The sequence below is a fragment of the Rhagoletis zephyria genome, unplaced genomic scaffold (genome assembly GCF_001687245.7).
Source record: "Rhagoletis zephyria isolate East Lansing unplaced genomic scaffold, Rhagoletis_zephyria_1.1 Rzeph_scaffold_01384, whole genome shotgun sequence".
In the NCBI taxonomy this organism is placed as follows: Eukaryota; Metazoa; Arthropoda; class Insecta; order Diptera; family Tephritidae; genus Rhagoletis; species Rhagoletis zephyria.
The window spans coordinates 1-22,209 of record NW_016158468.1 but is presented as its reverse complement, the minus strand read 5'-3'; the positions used below and the strand labels follow the sequence as shown (position 1 = coordinate 22,209).

The window sequence follows — 22,209 nt, the reverse complement described above, 5'->3', positions numbered from 1 at the left end:
CGTAGACATCTTTAAAAAACAGAAGCGGCAGTCAATACTTTGCACTCGCATAGTTATAAATGATTTTATTTAAGCCCAGCACACTTGCTTTGGCCCTTTTTTCCTCACCCAGCCTATGCTCCTAGAACTATGCATGGACACACTTCTGATTCGGTTTTCTATTACAATTTCTTTTTGTTATGTTTCGTATGAAGAGTTATGGATGTGTGCGTGTGTGTGTGTCGGAGTGCGTGTGCAAGCCATTGTTGGACAGCAATTAGTTGAGGGTTAAGGGAGGATGTGCATACATAAATGCCGGCGATTCTATTTCAAAGTAGAGTATAAAAGTTAATTTTGAACGGATTGTGAAAATGAGATGGGTGAAAACACTACATAAACAAAATAAAAGCGATGAGCTAAAACGCCACAGCAAATCGAGTGAATCACTTTAAAAGGCACCTACATGAATGGGAATAAAGATGTACAAAAGTTAAAGTTTTTTGCAAGAAAATTCCATGAGTCAAATATGGATTTTTTCGGTAAATAAATACAAAAGTTAAAGTTTTTTCAAAGAAAGTTTTGTGACTTTAATTTTAATTTTTTCGTTCAATAAATTCATAGTTTTTTAACAAAGGTTTCAATATCAACGTACAAGTTTAAAAAGTATACTTTTTTAACATGGCAACCCTGTGTGTGTAGGTTTTTTTCTAAAATAAATTTTGTTCCATATTTAAATACTTGCCAACCTCTATTGGAATTGAAGCAATCAAATTTCTTTCGTTCCAATCTCACTTTCAAACATTTTTAATTTAATTATATATTTTAATATATTTTTTATTGTCAACCCTATTCATAAAAATAATGTTTTGTATCTGCATTTTATATTTTAAATAATTTAAATTTTTTGATAGTTGGCAATCCTTTTGAAAAATGTGTGCCGAACAAAATTTTCAAAATGTTCCTCCCGTTTAGAACTCACTACCAAATATTTTTCATCAAAACATTTATTTAACGTTGTTTTTTTTTTTAAGTTGAAATGGTAACTCTATTCATATAATGCCTGAAGCCTATCTTTCCATTTTATGGAGCTAAAATTTTTTATCAAAATTTTAAAGGTTTGCCAAGTATCTTTAAAATCTTTTTTCTTATGAAAAATCTTAAAGCCTCAAGATTGCCTAAAGCAGAGAGAGATTCTACTCTACGCGCGCCTGAATAAAATCAAAATAAAACTCTAAAAATCTTCTCTTATTTCATTGATGCTCAAAACAGCGCCCGCGGTCTGAGCTTTTTTTAGGCTTTCCCTAAATTTTGTTGTTGTTGATGTGAGCATGGTAAAAGCTCTCTCCTCATTTCTTCTACAGAAAAATATAATGGACATTACTATTCTAAAATATTTCTTCTTTTACCCACATATTTTACCAATTGCAACCTTTTAACTATCTCTCTCTCTCTTTTTTTCTCTCTCCCACAGAATGCTTACCAAATGAGTACAGATGTCGTGCCGGCAACTGCATTGACAATGCGCGTCGCTGTGATCACGTGCGTGACTGTCCCGATGGCGATGATGAAGACGCTAGCTGCCGTAAGTACACTGAGAAAAAATACCTACATAATTACAAATCTACTCTTAGTCAATTTAGTCCGTGTGCCTTTAGGAAGTACAAACAACAAGAAAGCTCTGTAGATATTTGAGCTTTCGAAAAAAAAAGTTTTGCAGCTTTTGTGCTTACCACAATTAGCTCTTAGAAAAAAGTACGCTAGATTTTTTAAGTAAATTTTGTCACTCACAAATGAGTAACTACCCCAAAACAACAACAAGCCGTACTTAAATATGGTTAAACTTAACAAAGCTTTGTGCTGCTTTTTTGCCAAACAATTTCATATAGAACAAGCTACATATATATTGTAGTAATGCCCGCTTGCCTTAGTTGCTAAGAATTTTTTTTATAAAAAAGTAGACTTAGCATTAGTTTAACAAAAAAAAAAAAACTAACACTAACCACTTAACCATTTTTTCTTCTATTTTACTTGAATTTATCCTAAATGCCTGTAAATTTGCTACAACAATAACAACAACTAACTGCGTGATGTTTAAACCCGAACAAAAAACAAACAAAAAATCAAAAAAAATAACAACAATTTGGCTACTAACTACGCTCATTTTGCACGCTGTAAATATGTAATTTGTGATAACGGCATTATCTAACTCTACATTGATAAAAAAAATCCAAAAACAAACTAAAACTTGCTCGCATGAATTATAAAATAAATTTACGCGCGCTATGCATCCAGTTATCGGTTGTCGCGACGACGAGTACCTCTGCAAGAATTCTGAACAGTGCATCAGCAGCACGAAGGTGTGCGATCGTATCACCGATTGTGTAGGCGGCGACGATGAGGATCAGTGTGAAGGCAGTAAGTAAGAGAGCGCGTGCGGAGGCATGGTGTTTGACGTTCGTGAGCGATCTTTACGCTGCGATCACTCGCCAAACACGCTCAGCCTCAGCGCGAGCTCATTTCGCTCATTTTTCATTACGTTAACACACGAAAAGTATTCATACGAAATATTCATTAAAACGTATAACTTCTGCTCTTTTTATCTTTTCTCTCGCAAACACTTTATTCTGCTCTCTTCTTACTCGGTATTTGTTTTGTTTTCGGCTCTTGTTTTTTTGTTTTTTTTATGGATTTATTACCGAAAACTAATGCTACCTTTGGATTTATGCTTGCGCTCAGTTGTACCGCAGCTGCGTTACTTTTGCCCAAAAGGCAAATTCACCTGCCACGATCTTTCCTGCATATCGATCGTGCATCGCTGTGATGGAACAACAGACTGCCCAAACGATCGCGCCGATGAGGAAGGCTGTCGTAGGTTGCCAACGAATTGCTTTGGGTTCCATTGTTTCAGTTTCACTTAATTTTTGAGTTCGGAGTTTTAGAAAATCAGTTGCTCCCTCTTCCTCTCGCTTGTATTAATATTGTCTATTTTCTGCATGTTTATCAAATTTTTTGTCGATTTTTGTATTGGAATTGTTGCCCAGCTTGCCTCTACGACCGTTGGATGTGCGACGATGGCACTTGCCTTCCCAAAGATGTGCGCTGCAATGGCAACATTGATTGCCCCAACGATGTTTCGGACGAGCGAAATTGTAATGGTGAGCAAAATGAATTGCTATTGAAAGCATTTGGATTTTACAGAAAGTTTTGAGGTGGCTTTAGGAATTTTAAGCTCTGCGCGATTTTCTAGAACTATTTTTTTGGGTACTTACCATTTTTTTTTTAATTTAAGGTATACAAGAATTTAAAGTTACACAATTTATGAAAGGTAAAAATAATAGAAAAAAGGTTTTTTCTTAACAGCGGTCGTCCCTCGGCAGGCAATGGCAAACCCCCGAGTGTATTTCTGCCATGAAAAACAGCTTCTCATAAAAATACAATCGCCGTTCGGAGTCGGCGTTAAACTGTAGGTCCCTCCTCTTTGTGTGACAACATCAAGGCGCACGCCACAAATCGGAGGAGAAGCTCGGCCAAACACTAACATATGTGTAAGCGCCAATCTATTATTATTATTATAAAAGTAGGCTGAGGAAACAAACGGCCTTACCAGAGTTGCAAATGAATTTAATTGTAGAACTTGTGCAACCCAAAACTTCCCGCCCACTCCTTTGCCCCTTTCGCCTACACGCAACACGGCATCGTGGCGACTTGCTTTTGTTCTCTCTTGCTCGTCGGTTGATGTCTCGCCATTTTTCTCGTCATTGTCATTGCTGGCAATTTGACTGTCAGCTTGCGGCGGCGCGCGGCAAAATATTTTTTGTTTATTTTTTCTTTGCTCAGTCGCTTTAAAAAATGCGCGCCGCCGGCCAACACATGCTCAGTTCACTTACACTCACTTGGATATGTATATGTATGTATGTACAGTTGTCCACAAAATAATAGGAGTGCGATGTTTTGACCAGTTTTCACAATTTTTCTTTTGTTTCTTATATCTTACCATACAAGTCTAGCTGGTTATACAACAAACACCTTATAAATTGAAATTTCAAACTTTGTACAAACATTTGAATAAAAATTCTGCAAAGTTTTATCAAAATTTCAAACTTTTTAAACAGAATCTTTATGCAGTTTAAATGCAGTTTTGTAAAATTGTAGTAGAGTGAAGTGCAGGTTTCAAGCTGATTAAAAGTCCCCCTTGATTTTTGATATTTTTTTTTTTTGCTGACATATGAAATAAAATTGTCCAACATACTTTGTATGGAAAAGATGCGACGCACCTTCAACCAAAAGAAATTCAAAAATCAACGGGATTTTTACCACCTTGAAACCTGCACTTTACCATCACTGAAATTTGATGAGCTATAAAACTGCATACCAATTTTTGCTGAAAATTTTCCAATTTTTTATGATTTTTGTACATAATTTGATTTATATGGTGTTTGTTATATAACCAGCTAGACTTTTATAAAAAAATAATAAACATCAAATAAACAAAAGAAAAATTGCCCAAAACTGGTCAAGACATGGCACTCCTATTATTTCGTGCACAACTGTACATTTATGTAAGAGTGAATGAGTTGGAATTCGCGACCAGCAGCAACAGTTGTTGCATGCGTTTTGTGACATTTTCATTGCTGCTTGTGGCGTTGATTTGAAAATTAACATTGCAAAACTCAGTTAGCAAACACACACATACATATGTATGTACATACAAGCTTAAATACAACACATATGAACATGCAAAAATGAAGGCCGCGATTTTTATGCCGCTCTTGAAAATGCATATTTTAGCATAGTACATACTCGTCTTTTTTTTCGAGCCCTTTGCTGTTCTACTTGGCGCCTGCCTTCTTAATATCTGTGCCTCCTCTTTATCTCCATTCATACATTCATGAGTTTTTATTCTCTTCGTTTGTCTACCTATTTGAATGACATTTTAATTTTTTTCGCCCGTCCCTCTCACTTCCACCCTCTTGTACCTACTTTGGTTCGCGCGCTTCATGTTTCACTTGCAGAACTTTCATTTTGCTGAGATTTGCATTTTTCCCCCTGCTTTGCAAAATATGTATGTAAGTATGTACTTGCAGTTATTCAATCAGCTTTGCTATCGTCTTCTATGTATGTTAATTAATCAGCTGTCCAACAACAAATTTTGCTCTATATTTTATTTCATTTGGATTTTATGTATCTGCTTTAAAAAAAAATAAATATTCCACTCGCGTGCAGTCGCCCAACTGACAGCTGAGACGCGCCTTTGACGTTTTTGTGTCACTTCAAACATTTCCAGGAATTTTGCGCGCGCTTTCGTATGCCTGACAAGTCGCGCCTGTTTCCGTTTCGCCCATTTGGTTTATAAATAAAATAATAAATACAGAATTAGACACCTGTTTACTTGCTATTTAAATAAATGCTGCCAAAAGATCAGACGCGATTTTGAGTGAAATATAATGATTTCAGGGCAGAAAATGTCAAGAATTTTTAATTAAAATCTCAGCTCAAGTTTTTTCTTAAACACGTAATCCGAGATATGTATACATAATCTCAAACCTAAGCACTACTCGTTGCAATTCAGAAAGCCCAGCCAGGCTTGGCTTGGGCCAACAACCCAAAGAAGTTTTTTTCGGTCGCAATCGACGAAGATCGAAGTGATAAAAGAATTCGACTTAGAGAGCTAGAAATTTCAGACAATGCTGTGGCCAGCAGAGCGGCGGTCATACTTGAAGTACAAACGAGCTTTTCGTGGGGCCCATCGCTTTCGGCCAGTTTTGATGTTCAAATTTGTATCCCTTTCCACAAACATTACCCTCTGAAATGTCTGCTGACTCCTCTCACAATTTTATTTCTGTGAACCCGCTCATTTCCTAGTCGTCTTTCTCGGCCATTGTAGTCTGTTGCTCCTCACATTTTACGCAGTATCGTTGATTACTTCCTTTACCTTTCACTTCTCTCGTCCATCATCATCACTCCTTCATCATCTTCCTTTTCGTGCATTTTCATTTTTTTCTTTTACTAATTATCCCTTTCAATTATTTTTCCTACCAATCCATCCATCAACCATTTGCCAATAAACTACGTCCAATTGTTATCAATGTAAACCCGAAATACAATCCTGCGCCTATTCTTCGCAAACTTCTGCTGGGCTCGCATTTCGCTATAAGGTGGTGAGTCTGGCTGCAGTTACAATGAATTCCAATGCGACAATGGTCAGTGCATACCGATGCGTGAGTTATGCGATAATATCTATGATTGTGTTGATTATTCAGATGAAAAGGACTGTGGTAAGTGCTATTTTTGCCAGTTTGGTTCCACAAGAATTTGGGAAGCTTGGTGATGGTATTTTTATTTTATTTATTTTATTCAAATTTTTTGGTGATGGTCGAAAGTGTAAAATAAAGATATTTTATTTTGTCTAATTTTTTTTCAAATGAAAAAGTGCTTCTTCCTAATGCTATATCTATCTATGTATGTATACGCTTATTTATTCTTGGTTGAATGTTCTAAAATAAATGGGCTTTCGTCTATCGAAGTAGTTAGTTTATATTCTAAAATCCCATCTCTAAGGTCAAAATCGATACTATGCAACAAGACGAATATAGCCTCCGCCGAGGTTCGTTCGAAAGCATCTTTTCGAGTACATGTACGCGGTCCACACTTACATCGACCAATTACTGGACCCGACGACGTACCGGCGATTGATCGACAGCGTTGATAGAGAGTCGGTCACCACCTCCCACCACTTTCGACCAATGGCACTGAGCTTTGACTACGACAGGAAACTTGCGCTACTCGGCCCAATTTTGGTCAGGTTATTGGAGCCGTCTCAACAACTACTTATCCAGATTCGATCCCAATATCCCGAATGACTGTTCGGCATGTGGAGACGCCCCCCACGACATCAACCACCTCTTCACATGTCAGCTCAATCCCACCCAGCTAACTCCCCTCTAACTTTGGTCCGGCCCTGTCGAAACAGCTCGTTTCTTCGGCCTACTCTTAGTTGAGCTTGACGACAACAATTGATGGACAAACCGACCTGGGCGGGGCTGAATAGTGCTGCTACAACAATAGCAAAAGTTGTCACGTTTCTTGCTAAACAACAGCCTTTGAAACCCTATCAGTTTTACGAGTGAGGAATTTTCTCGCCCCAAAAAGAGCCCAGCGAATTTAAGTTCTCTTCAGAGCTCGTCAAATAACCGCTCGGCTGTCGAAGCATCTCTCTTCTGCTTTTATAATTAATTTCTATCTACCTTTTGAGTTCGGGAGCATTCCGATTTATCGGCATGTCCTAAGGCGTCTTAGGTTTTTTTTGACTACCTGGAGTGTTCGAAACCTGCCTCTGACTTTGAAACGAAAAGATCTTATACTAGGCGAATTGCTCTAAAAGCTGATATCAAGGACACTCTTTAGTCCGTTTTTATAAGTTTCGAAAGTATGAAGATGATGGCTTGAGCGAATTTTCTTGTGCTAGGCTTGTTAATACTTTTCCTCGCACGTGTCTCCATGACTGTTCGGCTATATAGTTTTGAATTGAGTTGATTAGAAGTAGGGACCTTGGACACGAAAATCGAAAAACCCTAAGCCGAGACCTAGATCACGATTTTTTTTTTTTGCATACTGTTTTTACCCAAAACATTGTATCTAAAAGGTGTTGGTAACTTCTACTAAATATAATATAAGTACTATTTTCGGTATCTGCAATGTAGAAAAAAAATAAAAGCAAATATTAGAATAAGTGTCGCTTTGCTAAGCCGCTGCTGCTGCTCGCTTTGGAAATGTATTGTTGTGCAATTAAAAGTACCTTTGTCAAAGAACCTATACCAGTACCGTAGTCGTCACTGTCGCTGTCCGCAAAGTAGTAAACATTTAGTATTTTTTGTTGAAAAAGCAATTTGAATCTAATTTTTTTATGATTTTTCTTTTTCTNTCGTCACTGTCGCTGTCCGCAAAGTAGTAAACATTTAGTATTTTTTGTTGAAAAAGCAATTTGAATCTAATTTTTTTATAATTTTTCTTTTTCTTTGGTTACAAACAAAATCAAAATTTTTGCGGTTACGGTGCAAAAAAAAACACAAAATATAAACCCAATTCTACTACTACTAACTGCTACCAAAATTGCANTTTTTTTATGATTTTTCTTTTTCTTTGGTTACAAACAAAATCAAAATTTTTGCGGTTACGGTGCAAAAAAAAAACACAAAATATAAACCCAATTCTACTACTACTAACTGCTACCAAAATTGCTACACTGGCAAACTCTTCACTTCAAAATTGGTAAAAACTGAATTTATTCGGCACACTTTCGGTTGTGGATTTACAATGCTCCCGCATGTCAAAACAAAAACTACTCGTTACACCTACTTTGAAACCCGCTTTACCTTTGTATGCCCTTTTCGGGGTTGCATGCGATTGTGACGCGTAGAGGTAGAGGACATTGAACGCAACATATTCGATGAGGATGAAATAATACGCGAATACGCGCCACACGAACGAAAGCCACCGACCACAGAGGGTCCCACGCTGGAGGGCCTGGACGCGCAGGAGTACTACCTCTTCCATTCGAATATGTACCAGAAGGCGAACGCACGGAATCCCTGCAATGATCAGCAATTCAAGTGCGGCAACAACGTTTGCATACCGTTACATCTGCGCTGCGATGGCTTTTACCACTGCAACGACATGACGGACGAGTATGGCTGCGATCAGTACAATGCCAGTAAGCGGCGCACCACAGCGCCACCTTCGAACCTCGTACGCACGACGCAGGCTGCACAGGTGTTGCCTTGGTGGCGCACCACAGCTGCTACGACAGCAGCGCCCACGACAACGGCGGGGACGACGACAACGCGCAGCCCGTGGATCGCAACGCCGACGCACGTTGTTAGCACTGTAGCGCCCAGTAGGTTTTTTGTGCTATTTTATGGGTGGCGGAAATTTGGTGAAGAGAACTCTATTTTAAAATTCCACAAAAGCTTGCAGTGCACAAAATTGCGTAAAATAGCGATTTTTTTTTTAGAAAATGCTGCATTTTACTAAATTTTGCATGCATTTTTTTGAGTGTACGCCTGTAGGAGTTGCGCGAGTGCGCGGTAGCACTCTCAAACATGAAGCGATCGCTTTAGCAAATCTGTTTTAGGCTGCTCCGCTTGTCGCGTCAATGTGGCACTCAAAACGCACGCGCTCCACGCAATAATACGCGCACACACACGCAACACAGCAATTACACTACCACATGCAAACATACTCACTACACTTACAAAATTTACTTAAAACGCAGGGATATTAAGACTTTAAAATCTTAGAGTTCATTAGTTGAAGTTAAAGCTCAGCAGCAATTCGAGCTGCTTCAGTTTTCTTTGTAATCATTTTTTTATTTTTTTATTTTTCAAAACACATCATTCAATCGTACATTTTTTCTCATTTTTACGCTCCGCACATACCGTTTCACTCATCAAATTTCTTGAAATCCACTCAACACACCATCACTACTCGCACTACTCACAGGCTACAACAACACTTGCCTCGAAAATATCGAATTTACGTGCCAAAATGGCGATTGCATACCGATCGAGAGCGTTTGCGACGGCACTGCCGATTGTACGCGCCGCGAAGACGAAGACTACAATTTGTGCACCTGCAGCAGCGACAAGGTAAGTTGAATGTGATTGGATGAGCGCGCGCTCCGCCTCATACTCTCTCTCTCTCTCTCTTGCTCGCTACCTCATGCAGTTTAACGCATGCGTGAGTCAGTGAGATTGAGTGTGAGTGAGAGCGGTAGCTCAAGCTGACAAGAAACGCGCGCACGTGCATTGAGCAAACATTAGCGCCATTAAGTGAAAATTTAAACTTTTACAAAAATTTGGCATGCATTATTTATAATGAACTGTTATTGAATGCATGTAGTGGAAATGTTTGCGCGGCGGCGGTTGCATACCAAAAACGCAGGTCTGCGATGGCAAACGGCAGTGCAAGGATGGCAGCGACGAGAGTATTTGCCGTAAGTATTTTTAATGATATACAGAAGTAAATAACATGGCATGCGTTGCGCATGCGCACAATTTGCATTTTTGTTTTTTTTTTTTAGTGTACATACATATGTATGTATGTATATATGATGTATGTTTATTGAGAATTTTAAAATAATTTTTAATATTTTTGTATGAAAATTTTAGTTTGCATGCGCATGACTGATTACTGTATTACTATAAACCTAAGTATTTTAGGCAATGTACTTTGTCCCCAAACTAGAACTTAGTAGTGAATTAACCTTACTTAGTTAATTAAATGTTAATTTTTTCAGTATATACTCACAAATACCTAAATTTGATTTCACAAACGAACTAATCTAGTTTATTAACACTGAAGTAAAAAATGATAACTTTATTTAACGTTTAAGCGATAATGTTAATGTGTAGAATTATCTACTGTATCTAAATATGGTACATCACCTCTTTTGATTTTTATCCAAAAATATATTTTATATTTGACGCCCGTTTCCTCCAATACCGTATAGGTTGGGTGCAAAGTCATAACCGGATCCGGGAGATTAGTTTACATGATAATCAAATAGAATGATATCCAAGTTTTTGATATTCTTCACTTTTTCTGATCTATATAACTGAAAATTTCTTCGTAAATATTTTCGGCATACATATGTACCTATAAGTTTAAGCCAGGGACCCGGACTTTTAAAACGTTAATAATAAAAGTCGTTAAAAAAAGATTTCTGGACTTTTATTTTATTTGAAGTAAAATAATCGGTCAACCCGGACTTTTATTTTTTTAGTCCAGTAATAACAGTTAAACTAGGTCGAATATTTTTTAAGGCCGAAATAAAAGTCCTTTCCTAATAATAAATAAACCGCTTAGCCAAATTAAACATATTTCGTATCAAATGAAATCTTTCAAACTGAAATATCTAAACAAAGATCATACCCATTTAAAAAATATAAAAATGTTTTCTAATTACCATAGAACAAATCTTGGGTCAGGTATACGAATTACTTTTGTATTAAATTATAAAAAAAAATTATATAAATAGGTGGCAACCTTTGCTTGTATTTTTCTATTTGTCTATTTCATTCCGCTTTCATTTGATACCAAATTTGTTAAATTCGGATAAGGGGTTTGTTTATAATTAGGAAAGGACTTTTATTCCGGCCTTAAAAAATATTTGGCCCAGGCTTATACATATGTATAACATTGAAAAAATATAACTGTTGTTTTCGGTCCCTAGTGTATGCAATTAAGTGCCGTTTTCTCAAGTAGCTTTTAAAATGTATCTGCCCTTTAAATACAAATTTGGTTCTCCAAAAATTTATTTAAGGGGCAGTTAAATTTTAAAAGCTACTTGCGAAAACGCCCCTGAAACATTTAATTCGCATTTGAATCCTGCTGGCGATTACCTTAAAACCTCTCCGTACAGACACGGGATATTTTATTTTTTATCCTCTTTCCCTTTATTTAATCCTCATCAACTTCTTGCTGAATTTTAGTCTCTATTCCACGGTTGTAAAATTTTGTATGTATTGTATTACTTTGCAATAACTCAACTACGCACTTTATTTGCTCACTTTCACACCACAGCTATTCGTACTGCCACTAAGTTCAATCACTTGCTCGCATACTCACTAATTTATGCCCGCACTCGCTCATACACTCACTCCTCCGCTGCTTGACTCGCTCACTCATTCACTTACTCACTCGTATGCTCACTGGCTCGCTCTTTATTGTTTCACTTTCATATGTGTTGTTGTTATCCTTCATGTCACCATAACTCATTAACATCTTTTCACTCTTTTTCCATTTCACTACTCATTTTGTTTTACTCATTCATTTATTATAGATTTTCATGCTAAGTATAATAAGACGCGCATTGCCAATGAATGCCTAAGCTTTCAATATCAATGCGCCGATGATATCTGCATTTCGGGCTACAAGCGTTGTAACGGCATTACCGATTGCGTTGATGGTTCCGATGAAATAAATTGCCCGTTGAATTACGATGATGCAAATTACGGTATAATCTGACTTTTCCAAATTTTCTAACTACAAAATTGAACCCTAACCGAAAAAAAAAAATTATACCAATTTTTGTAAAAAGAAAAATTAACGCTTAACCCAGCATTTTATGCAAAAATCAGGCATTAGACCCAACAGCACAAATGATTGGTTCTTTTCTGAAAGTGGTTTAATTAAGGCCACAATGCACCAAAGCCCCGAGCCCAACGCTAAACTGATCGGAAGTGTTTTCGCTTCCTTTCTTTCTTAAACAAAAAAAAAACTAAGAAAAGCATGTTTTCAGTAATTTTTTTATCTCTTCGCATACATATCTTTTTTCATATCAATTATCACACTCGCACACCGTCACACATGAAACACACCACAACATTATTCTGCGACTCGCTCTCGGTTTTGTTTTGCCGCGCGTCAGATTTCGAACCGGATCCAGCGCTCAGTGAATGCGATATTTATGAATTCGAATGCGACTACTCGCAGTGCATACCGATCGATAAGCGCTGCGACGGTTATCCGGATTGCAATGATGAGACTGATGAATACGATTGCCCGCCGTTTACAGGTAAAGCTCCATAGGTCTACACAAGCTGGAGAATTTCGACTACCATGCACTGTGAAAACAATGAGCACATTTAACTACTCACCAAAAAGAGAAGGAAAAAATATTGAAAAATTTCAATGTCTAGTGTTTGACTCTAATTAGTTTGAATTCAAAATAACAACAACTTTTACCCGACTCGAGTGACAATCATTGGCTTTAGTGGGTATTATTTACGCCACTCAAAAAAATCGTTTCAAAAAAGTACATAATTTAATCCACTAAAACCCAAATTTCGAATTCAACTTCAACTTTAAACTCATAAAATTCGTACTATTTTTTTTCTTTTTTGATCAAGTTAAGTTTTTTTGTAAATATTCACATAAAATTCATAAAAAGTAGAATGGCCTTATTCATAAAAAGTTAAGTAGATTTTAAAAACTTTATCAAGTGACATTTTCATAAAAGTTGTCAATTTATAACGCATTTTAAGTCTTCTTAATTTTTTATGAATTTGAGTGCAAAAATTTTTAAAGTTCCCATCCTCCCAAAATGCATGCATTTTTTTATTAACAGACCCATAGTTATAATTTTTATTTTAGTTTTATTATTTTTTTCACTTTCATTCTTAACAAAATTGCATTCATTCATACCTTCACAGAGCATTGCCATGACAACGAATTCGAATGCGATCAGAATTATTGCATACTCCGCGATCAACAATGTAACGGTGTTGCCAATTGCAATGATGGAACCGACGAGCAAAATTGCACTCACTGTCGCGATAATGCTTTTCTGTAAGCGTTTGATTTTAATTAATGCGCTGCAATGTTTCATGGATAACGCTGAAAAATACATAGGCAGTTTTCGCATAATGACTGTCTTCTACTTAAAAGCACTTAAATCTTTCAAGAGCTTGAAAATCGTTAACCTCTATATTTATCAGAGCTTTCACCAAAATATTTAAAATATGCAGTCCAGTCTCTAGTTACACTTTATAACCATAAAAATTAAAGCATCCGAGAATGTTTTTCTTACATATATTTTAAGCTTCCACAAAATCAAAAAAATGCAATAAATAGTAGAAGAAAGTTGTAAAAAATTTCGGATTATAAAAAGCTCCAATTGAAATAGGAAACCTCATAGCTACCTTTATAGATTTCGTAAATTAAGGTTGTATAAGCTTTACCGATTCCCTTTAAAAGCTAATCTACATTTATTTACTCGTGTACTTTCACACACTGTACAATGAACGGCATGTAGTCTGATTCAGACAAAAAGAAAAACTTTCGCACTTAACATAAGCTTTCGCAAGTGCCTTCACTCAAAATCATACATAAAGTCCCCATATAACCTTTTAAGTTGACTTAATCGCGAGCTTTCACCATTACGACAAGCTTTCACATAAGCTTTCACCAAAATTCGTTGAAAAAATCTTAGCTAACTCAGTAAATCCATGAAATATTGCATGCCAGCTCCCGAAAAAAATAAGTTTCGTAAACAATTTTAAATGTTTCAACATCTCAACGTCTTTTAAACGCGCCACATCACCGTCACAACACCACATACCATAACTCTTACGAAAAAAATACATCACATCACATCAACACATTCACCACACAACTTGAAAACCATCTCATCAACACAATTACATACACGCCTACATGCCAATTGTGACAACAAAAAAATGTTACTTTTGTAACTGTCGTGCAGCTGCAACACTGGCGAATGCATTTTGCCTAAACTGCGATGCAATGGCCAGGCCGATTGCGTCGATGCCAGCGATGAGTTAAACTGCGGTAAGTGTTCAGCGTGAGTGACTCCTCGCCACCAGGTTCAGGCTGGGTCAGAAAACCCCACTCGGTATTTTGGTACAGCGACAAAAAAAAACAAGCTTTTTAAGTGTAGCTTTTGCAAAAACTATTTCCGGCGTTTCTTCTTGGCAGTAGTACAGTTTGAATTTCTTACAAAAGAATGTATACAAATTCTATAAGCGAATCACTCCCCGCCTCTTCTTTCCGCTTGCTTGTCCACACAAGTTTTTGCTTTGCATGCGATTCCTGCAATTTTAATGGGCATCCATTTCGCTATATCCATTAGCTTGTCAATTAATTTAGTTATACGTACGTAGTAGGTTTTAGTCTCAATATTTTCCTCTCCGTTTCTTATTTTACAAATCAATTATTGCACAACAATTTTTCTTGTACTCGTAAAACAATTTCATTCGATTTATGCAAACGCAACGCACACACATCGAATAACAACCACCACTACCAATTCATCTGTAAAATTGTTGAAATATTTGTTGATAATACCGCCATGGAACAGCACGACCGGGCAATGCGCGACCACCACCACGACCGCCAGCGCCGGCGCCAACAAAACCAACGAGGATCGACTGCCCGCCACTGCAATTCCGCTGCAACGGCACCTGCGTCGACTGGAGTCTGCAATGTGACGGCAAAGTCGACTGCGACGACGAGTTCGACGAACGCGATTGCGATGGTAAAGAAGTGGCTTTAAAAGTGACTATCTCGAAAAAATTTAATGGTCAAAATTGCTATGCACCTAAGCTTCCAAAGCTCTACTAATTCTTTAGAACTTTTGCGAAATTACCTAATTAATTGTCTTTTTTTTGATATGGCTATTATATTTGCCCCCAATTTCGCCACCCCCTCCCCCCTAACCGAAGTGGAACCTAATTCCCGTATTCTTCCAAATAAATTTGAAATTTTTCATTTTGCCCACTACATTGATTGTTTCTCGTGAGCTTTTAAAATCTCCTAAAAACACTTGCCACCCAAAGGGCTTCCAAATTTCTTCAGAACAAAAAACTATATTTTGACTTTCAGCTAAAAATCTTTTTAAAACCTTGGCTTTCACGGGTATTCTTAAATAAATATTGTACAGTTTTAAAAATCTCATAATCATTATTTTTCGATCAACCAAAATTTTCTTTTTCAAAAATGGTGGCGGCTAGCTAGAGGATCCATAGATCCATATAAGATCTTTGGAAAGCTTCTAAAAGCTTTGCCTTCCGGCAAAGTTTCGAACATAACTTATCTGAAGCTACTTGAGGCTTTAAATTCTCCAACGATAAGTTCATGGGCAAATGTTAGACATTTATTAAAGCTTTTTTTTAAATAAAAAATTAATTTGCAATGAAATTATACCTAAGTCTACCTGAGTTATTTACAAGAGATTTGATTAAATTTCGGATAAGCTTGTGTTTCGAGCTTTCAGATAGAGTTTCCAAATAGAATTAGCTGTCAACGCAGCTTTAATAATAAAAAAGTCCAGCATTTGCAAAAACAAAACAGAACAAAAGTTCGAATATTTTAAACAGCTTTTCAGGGCTTTAGGAACTCATATCCTAAAGAGCTTTCGTAAATGAGAGCTGGCCACTTTATAGTCACGAAGTTTTTTTGAGCTGCATAAATAAATGCACATCAATGACGACAGGACGGAGCTTTTGTACCGCATTTAAATTCTAAAGCAAGCTTGAAAAAGCTTTAGTTGCTAACTAACTTGCTCTCGCCAAGAAGAAAGCTTCTTCTCGCGAACTTGGCAGTAAATTCAATAGCTAAAATCTTCCTTGTTATCTGAAGATTTTAATTGCAATTTTATAACTCTCCTCAGCCACTACATTTGCATTAATTACGCTTTTCTATAGTCAGTTTGAAAAAAGCGTAAAAGCCCACGAAGGATAATAAAAGTTGTGAAAAAGCTTCCGCAAACCAACTTCAGAGCTTCCGAAAAAAAGTGCCCTGAGCTATACCTACCACGTCGATCCTTCCTCTCTCTCTCTCTCTCCTCCATTTCTTCCATTAACATGTCATTTTCTGCCGTTCATTTAAACTTTTTCATTTCATTTATGTTTAGTATTTATGTGCATACATGTTTTTTAAATACTTTGTTTATTTGTTCTTTTGTTTGTTCAATTTCATATAAACCAACGCACATCACGTAATCACCTGTGGCCATTTTAAAAATTTATTTGTTTTGTTTCGCATTTATCTCTGTGTTATCTGTGTGGAAATATGGTCTTTGTACAAAAAAAAAAAAAAACTGCTAACAAAACTCATCAAACGCAATCACCAACAACATTCAATATAACAACACAACAACAAACATATGCACAATGTACAGTACATGAGAACGAAATAACATTGCCCATATCGAATAGGACTTGCCTCTCCTACCAGTGGCAATGCGACAACGCTCAGTGCATTAACAAAGATTATCTCTGCGACGGGCACGACGATTGCACCGACGGATCAGATGAGACGCGCAGACAGTGCCGAAAAGAGGGTAACAAAAAGTAGAAAAATAAATACAACTTTTTTATTGACGAAATTGCTCGAGGAAAATTTTGGCCGATAAAATACTTTGGAAAAACTTCCTTACTTAAATTAGTCGCTCTCCATGTCAGCTGTCCGCAAAAACTATTACGTTTTTCTACTAAAATTAATTATTTTTGTAACTTTGAAGCCCATCTAATATAAAGTATATTTTGTATGTGTTTATGTAGATATCTATGTATATTATGTTACCAGTGTTGCCACCTGCAATCATTAATCAAAACTGTTTCACTTGCAGCTCATTTCATTCAGCCGATATTAACTACTAATCCAAGACATTTTGCATTTATTTCTTTCCGATTCTCTTGCGATCGCTCGCTCTCTCTCCTCCTCCTCCTTCTGCTTGCTTGCATCGCTTCATCATGTTCTCAATCGTGTTTTACCATAATTTCCACCACTGGCTGCGCTTTTGATCATCACTTCATACCGGTAGAAGCCATTCGTCACTCACCCGAAGACTGTTCGTCGGATCAATTCTTCTGCGACGATGAGTGTCGGCACGGATCGATACGTTGTAACGGTTATAGCGATTGTACCGACGGCAGCGATGAGATAAACTGTTTGTCCTATCCGCCAACACGACGACCGGTGCCCATCTACCCATGCCCCATACATACCTGCCCGAATGGCAAATGCTACTCGGAGAGCGAACGTTGCGATGGTTCGCGCGACTGCGACGATGGCGCTGATGAGGCAAATTGTAAGTGGACGCTGTTCCCGAGCGCGTATGTGTTTTTAAGGGGACTTGAGTCCGTGAGGAGATTCTTAAGCTACGTTTAGAGCTATCGTATGCACCAAATTTAAAATAGTTTTTCTTTGATATTTACGAGATGAAGAAAGCACTTAAATTGGAATCGTATTACTTATATTGGTTGGTGTTCAGCAAAAAAACAAGTATGCAAATGAAGTCGAAAGAAAATAGCAAGGGGACTTAGGCAAGGTTCAGTGGAAAAGAGTTTGAAAAGGGATTTGGGAAATATTCTGATATCCGAAAATTAAGAAAAGCCGAATAAATAATACCCAAAATTATTAAAACAAATTATCTCAAGATAGACTATTTCATTGGGTTCACAAACAATATTTTAACGATTAACTAGCCATAGACTTAGTTTGAGATGTTAGTTTTCAAGGGAAACTATTTATTTTTCAATTCAAAGTCAAGCCGTTTAACGTCACTTAAGTTTTTTAATAAAATTCCACAGATAAATACCATCAAGAGTACAAATCCGGATGCGAATATTTACTATATATGCGATAAATTTAACCATCATTTGTATCGGTGAATTTGTTAGTAAAAATCGATAATTATGTTTATCGACAAGAATTTAAAAAATAATGCAGCTGAATTATACTTTAGGAATGACTATTTAGATAACATTAGAGGCTTGTAGCAAATAAGGCTTTGAAATTAATTTTGAAATACTTAACCTCGAAGATAAATATTTAATTCGGAAAAATTTTAAATCAGTACAGAATTCGCAGGAGTTCCGATACGATTTACTAAAAACAGCTTTAGAACATTTTTCATTACGTCAATTAACTTCAGAGACTACTTTAAACGGTTTGAATTATTTTTAGGTTAGTTTAGATAAAATTAGGAGGTTTTCAGGTTAGGTTATTTTGAATCAGGTCAAAACAAGTTGAGTTAAGCTCGACTCGGTCAACATCAGTAGTTCTAAACAATAGTCTCAACTTGATCAGAAATAGGGTCAATACAAATAGTCTCGAACGAAGATATAAACACAGCGCCACAACAGACAAGCATTTTTCTTCAGTGTACAAATGCGTTTAACCGACTTCATTTGCATTACCAAATTCCAAATTTCACCTCGCAGCACTTAAATTATATGCATTTATGTATTTATAAGCACATCATTTTATTTCATTTCTACATTTTTATGTATGTATTTTATATAAGAAGGCTTTTTCATTATTTTACAAGCACATTGTGATAAATAAGCTCTATCACCTACATATTGTTAAAAAAAAAAAATTGTTATGTCTATTGAATCTAGCTACCTAATCGGTTCAAAATTAAGAAAGATTTAAGAGTGAAAATTAAAAAAATAGTTAATAGTAATTTTGTAATGGGAAAACCCGTAATAAAAAAATACTAAACCAGTAGCAGCACAAGTATTTAGTAAGAAAATGTTTAATTAAAATTCAAGATATGAAAAATTCAAATAAAAAAAAATTGAATTTCAACTCATAAACCTTTCTAAATTTTTTGCTGCTCACGTTCGTTTACACTTTTCATAGCGCATTTCATTAATTTATGCTTCTTTCTGCAACATTAGAAATTTTTTTGCAACTTTTCTTATGCAATTCAAAAATTACTTTAATCCTCTGTAAGGCACCACCTGCAAGGAAAATGAGTTTCTCTGCTTTGATCGTCAGTACTGCATTAATGAGACGCAGCATTGCGATGGATACTACGATTGCAAAGATTTCTCAGATGAGCAAAATTGCATTGGTTAATACAAAGCATTACTTTTGACTATAATTTTGTTGAAATTTTCATAGCTAGTCTTTTTGATATTCTCGTCGTTGATGATTGTTTTTGTTACATTCTTAGTCTATATGATTTAAGAAATATTTTTTAAGGTTATTTTTAATTTCATAAGATTCTACCTTACCTTTAAGCTATATACTTTTTAATTTTAAACTGTTAAGTTTAGAAAAAAACCCTATTTTTAGGCGCATGCAAACTCCAATTTTTGTTTCAACCCAACAAAAAACCTTATTACTTTACCTCCTCTCAGCACCTTACCCCAGCGCACGCTTTTTTATTGTCCCCTTTGCCTATATGTATGTGCATATGTATTTAGCAATTTGTTTTTTAAGTCTACTCTTACCAACGTGTTATCCCTACCCATCCAGCAATTGTGCTTCCCACCACCATTTAAACTCAAAATAATTTCTTTTTCACTTTTTTCCATTCACTTTGCATCCGAAAAGGCTGTGCTGCCAATCAGTTCCGCTGCCGCAATGGCGATTGTGTCTCTGGCAGCGCTCATTGCAATGGTTACCGTGACTGCCGTGACGGCTCGGACGAAGAAGACTGCTCGGAACCCAACTACGACGTGGGACGCACTTGCTCGGTTTCGCAGTTCCGTTGCAACAACGGACAGTGTATCAATGCGGCGGCGCGTTGTGATGGCTATACCGATTGTGCAGACAGCTCAGATGAACTTTCGTGCAGTGAGTATAAAAATTAAAAATCAAAGCTTTTTACACTACATTTTCATCTCAACTTGCAAAACAAAACTATTTGCTCTTCCATCGTCATGCCTTCATACACATACACTCACTCATACACTTTCGAAAATCGCATATTCGACTCTTAGAATATCTACGCGAACCTCAACTCGAATTTGAAGGAACCAGTAAAGCTTGCGGCCCGCTAATGTTCCGTTGTGAGAACGGTCCCTGCATACGCAATGCCTTGCGTTGTAACGGTGTTGTCGATTGTCCGCTCGATATTAGCGATGAGTTGGACTGCAGTCCGACCTCCAATGAGATTGAGCGTAAGTTTCGTTTGAGTAAGTTTAGTAGAAAAAGACTAACAAACGCACGAGAAGCAGGTGGCAGTAGAAAAATGTATCACAAAGGAAAGATTTGAATTGGAATGGTGGGGGTTGAATTTTCAACTCTAAGACTAATAGCCAATAGGTCGCGCTCTGCTCTGGTGACCGCCAGCACTGGAAATAAACCCACTCCGAAAACCAGATTAAGAAAAAAATTAAAAAGAACTCTGCAATATCACTCGAATCACTCCCACACTCATTCTACTACTCAATCAACATCTAGTTAAATGCTCACACTATTTACTCACTCATTAGGCCTCACGTATATAAAGTGAGCTTAAGCTCTGACTCGATTTTCAGTACAAATGCTTGTGCTAGTGCGAAAATTAGGTCTGAGGTTAAGCTCACTTATTATGCACGAGACCCTTTGCCTTACTCTAAGACTCCATTTTAGCCACTCGCCTCCTCTTGTACTCACAATCAAGCTTCCACAATCCTTCCTCACTCACACTACTACTCAGTTTTTTACTCATTCAAACCTTCATCCCTACACCCTCACCTACTTACTCGCTCATTTCTTTACTATGTCACTCAATTTTAGTCACTCACTTCCCCTTCTACTCACTCACATGCTCATTATCTTACTCCTCAATCGTTCACCTCCTGATTGCTTCTCTTATTCACCTACTCACTCGTTATTTAACCGTCCTATTCCCTCACTCCCCCGGCACTCACTCCCTGTCTAACTGTCTCACTCTTGAGAAACATACTTTCCCTAAAAAATTTTCGAAATGCCTAAACATCTTTTATAATTAATTTTAACTCATTTCTCACAGGAGTTCCTGACACATCATCAAACCCACAACTGAACCTGAAGACCTATCCTGACAGCCAAATCATCAAAGAAAGTAAGTACCCTAACTGCCGTTTCTGCAAAATGACTACTTTTTCAACATTTACTGCTCATAAGAAATTTCTTCAAAAATCGAAGTGTAGCTGGCGGGAAGGTTCCCCAACTACAGGCGAAAGTTCGATGCTGGAAACCTTCCCGGTAACGACACCTTCCACTTTACTGTATACTGCGTTCATTTAGCTTTGAAATAACTTTGATTTTTTTATGCTATATTCCGCTTCTATTCCCCTAATTCGTGCTTAATTAAAAAAAATATATATAAAAACAAATCTACACAGGATATATTAAGGAGGGTAAGTCGGTTATTTATTTCTTTCAAATACTCATTTTGTATGAGTTCCTCTCTCCGAGTGCCCATCGCACGAAAAAGCAACCGCAATGGAATGCAAATGCACTCTTTTATTCGATTTGTAAATACAATTTTATACACCCATATACTTCATATATGTACATATATGAGATATCTTTAATCGCCTACCCCAAAAATGCAACGCTATTCCTGAACTTAATAATCGTTACACCCAAAAAATATACTCCCACTTTGTATGATATCAAAAATATATGAAATCAACACAATCGCACCGAATGCCAAACACCTTCTCGCCTTCGTGTAGCAAGTCTAGTTTTCTAATATCTCTCTCATTTACGCGCTTCGTTTAGGTCGTGAAGTCATCTTCCGTTGTCGTGACGAAGGTCCAGTGCGCGCTCGTGTCAAGTGGACCCGCCCTGGTGGTCGGCCGCTTCCAATCGGCTCGCGTGATAACGGGGACGGCCGTCTGGAGATTCCGAACATTCGCGTAAGTACCGAAATATTTATAACTTCTACTTTGATTAGAGTTTTTTGGTGCGTAATTAATTTCATTTTATTTTCTCTAAAGG

General features: G+C 36.9%; 1 protein-coding gene across 1 annotated transcript in view; it reads left to right on the top strand.

The window, feature by feature from the left end:
• LOC108363814 (low-density lipoprotein receptor-related protein-like) overlaps positions 1 to 22,127 on the top strand; it is a gene marked incomplete at its 3' end in the record, with an annotated part of 118,283 nt that extends 96,156 nt beyond the window's left edge. The window contains exons 9-23 of the mRNA XM_017617303.1: positions 1,451 to 1,561; positions 2,272 to 2,394; positions 6,135 to 6,254; positions 8,396 to 8,872; positions 9,478 to 9,623; positions 9,877 to 9,970; positions 12,407 to 12,553; positions 13,191 to 13,326; positions 14,243 to 14,328; positions 14,858 to 15,034; positions 16,679 to 16,840; positions 17,324 to 17,590; positions 19,849 to 20,091; positions 21,254 to 21,325; positions 21,991 to 22,127. Coding sequence (XP_017472792.1) covers positions 1,451 to 1,561; positions 2,272 to 2,394; positions 6,135 to 6,254; positions 8,396 to 8,872; positions 9,478 to 9,623; positions 9,877 to 9,970; positions 12,407 to 12,553; positions 13,191 to 13,326; positions 14,243 to 14,328; positions 14,858 to 15,034; positions 16,679 to 16,840; positions 17,324 to 17,590; positions 19,849 to 20,091; positions 21,254 to 21,325; positions 21,991 to 22,127 — 2,498 coding nt within the window. The remainder of the gene's footprint in view (positions 1 to 1,450; positions 1,562 to 2,271; positions 2,395 to 6,134; positions 6,255 to 8,395; positions 8,873 to 9,477; positions 9,624 to 9,876; positions 9,971 to 12,406; positions 12,554 to 13,190; positions 13,327 to 14,242; positions 14,329 to 14,857; positions 15,035 to 16,678; positions 16,841 to 17,323; positions 17,591 to 19,848; positions 20,092 to 21,253; positions 21,326 to 21,990) is intronic.
• Positions 22,128 to 22,209: the final 82 nt, after the last annotated feature.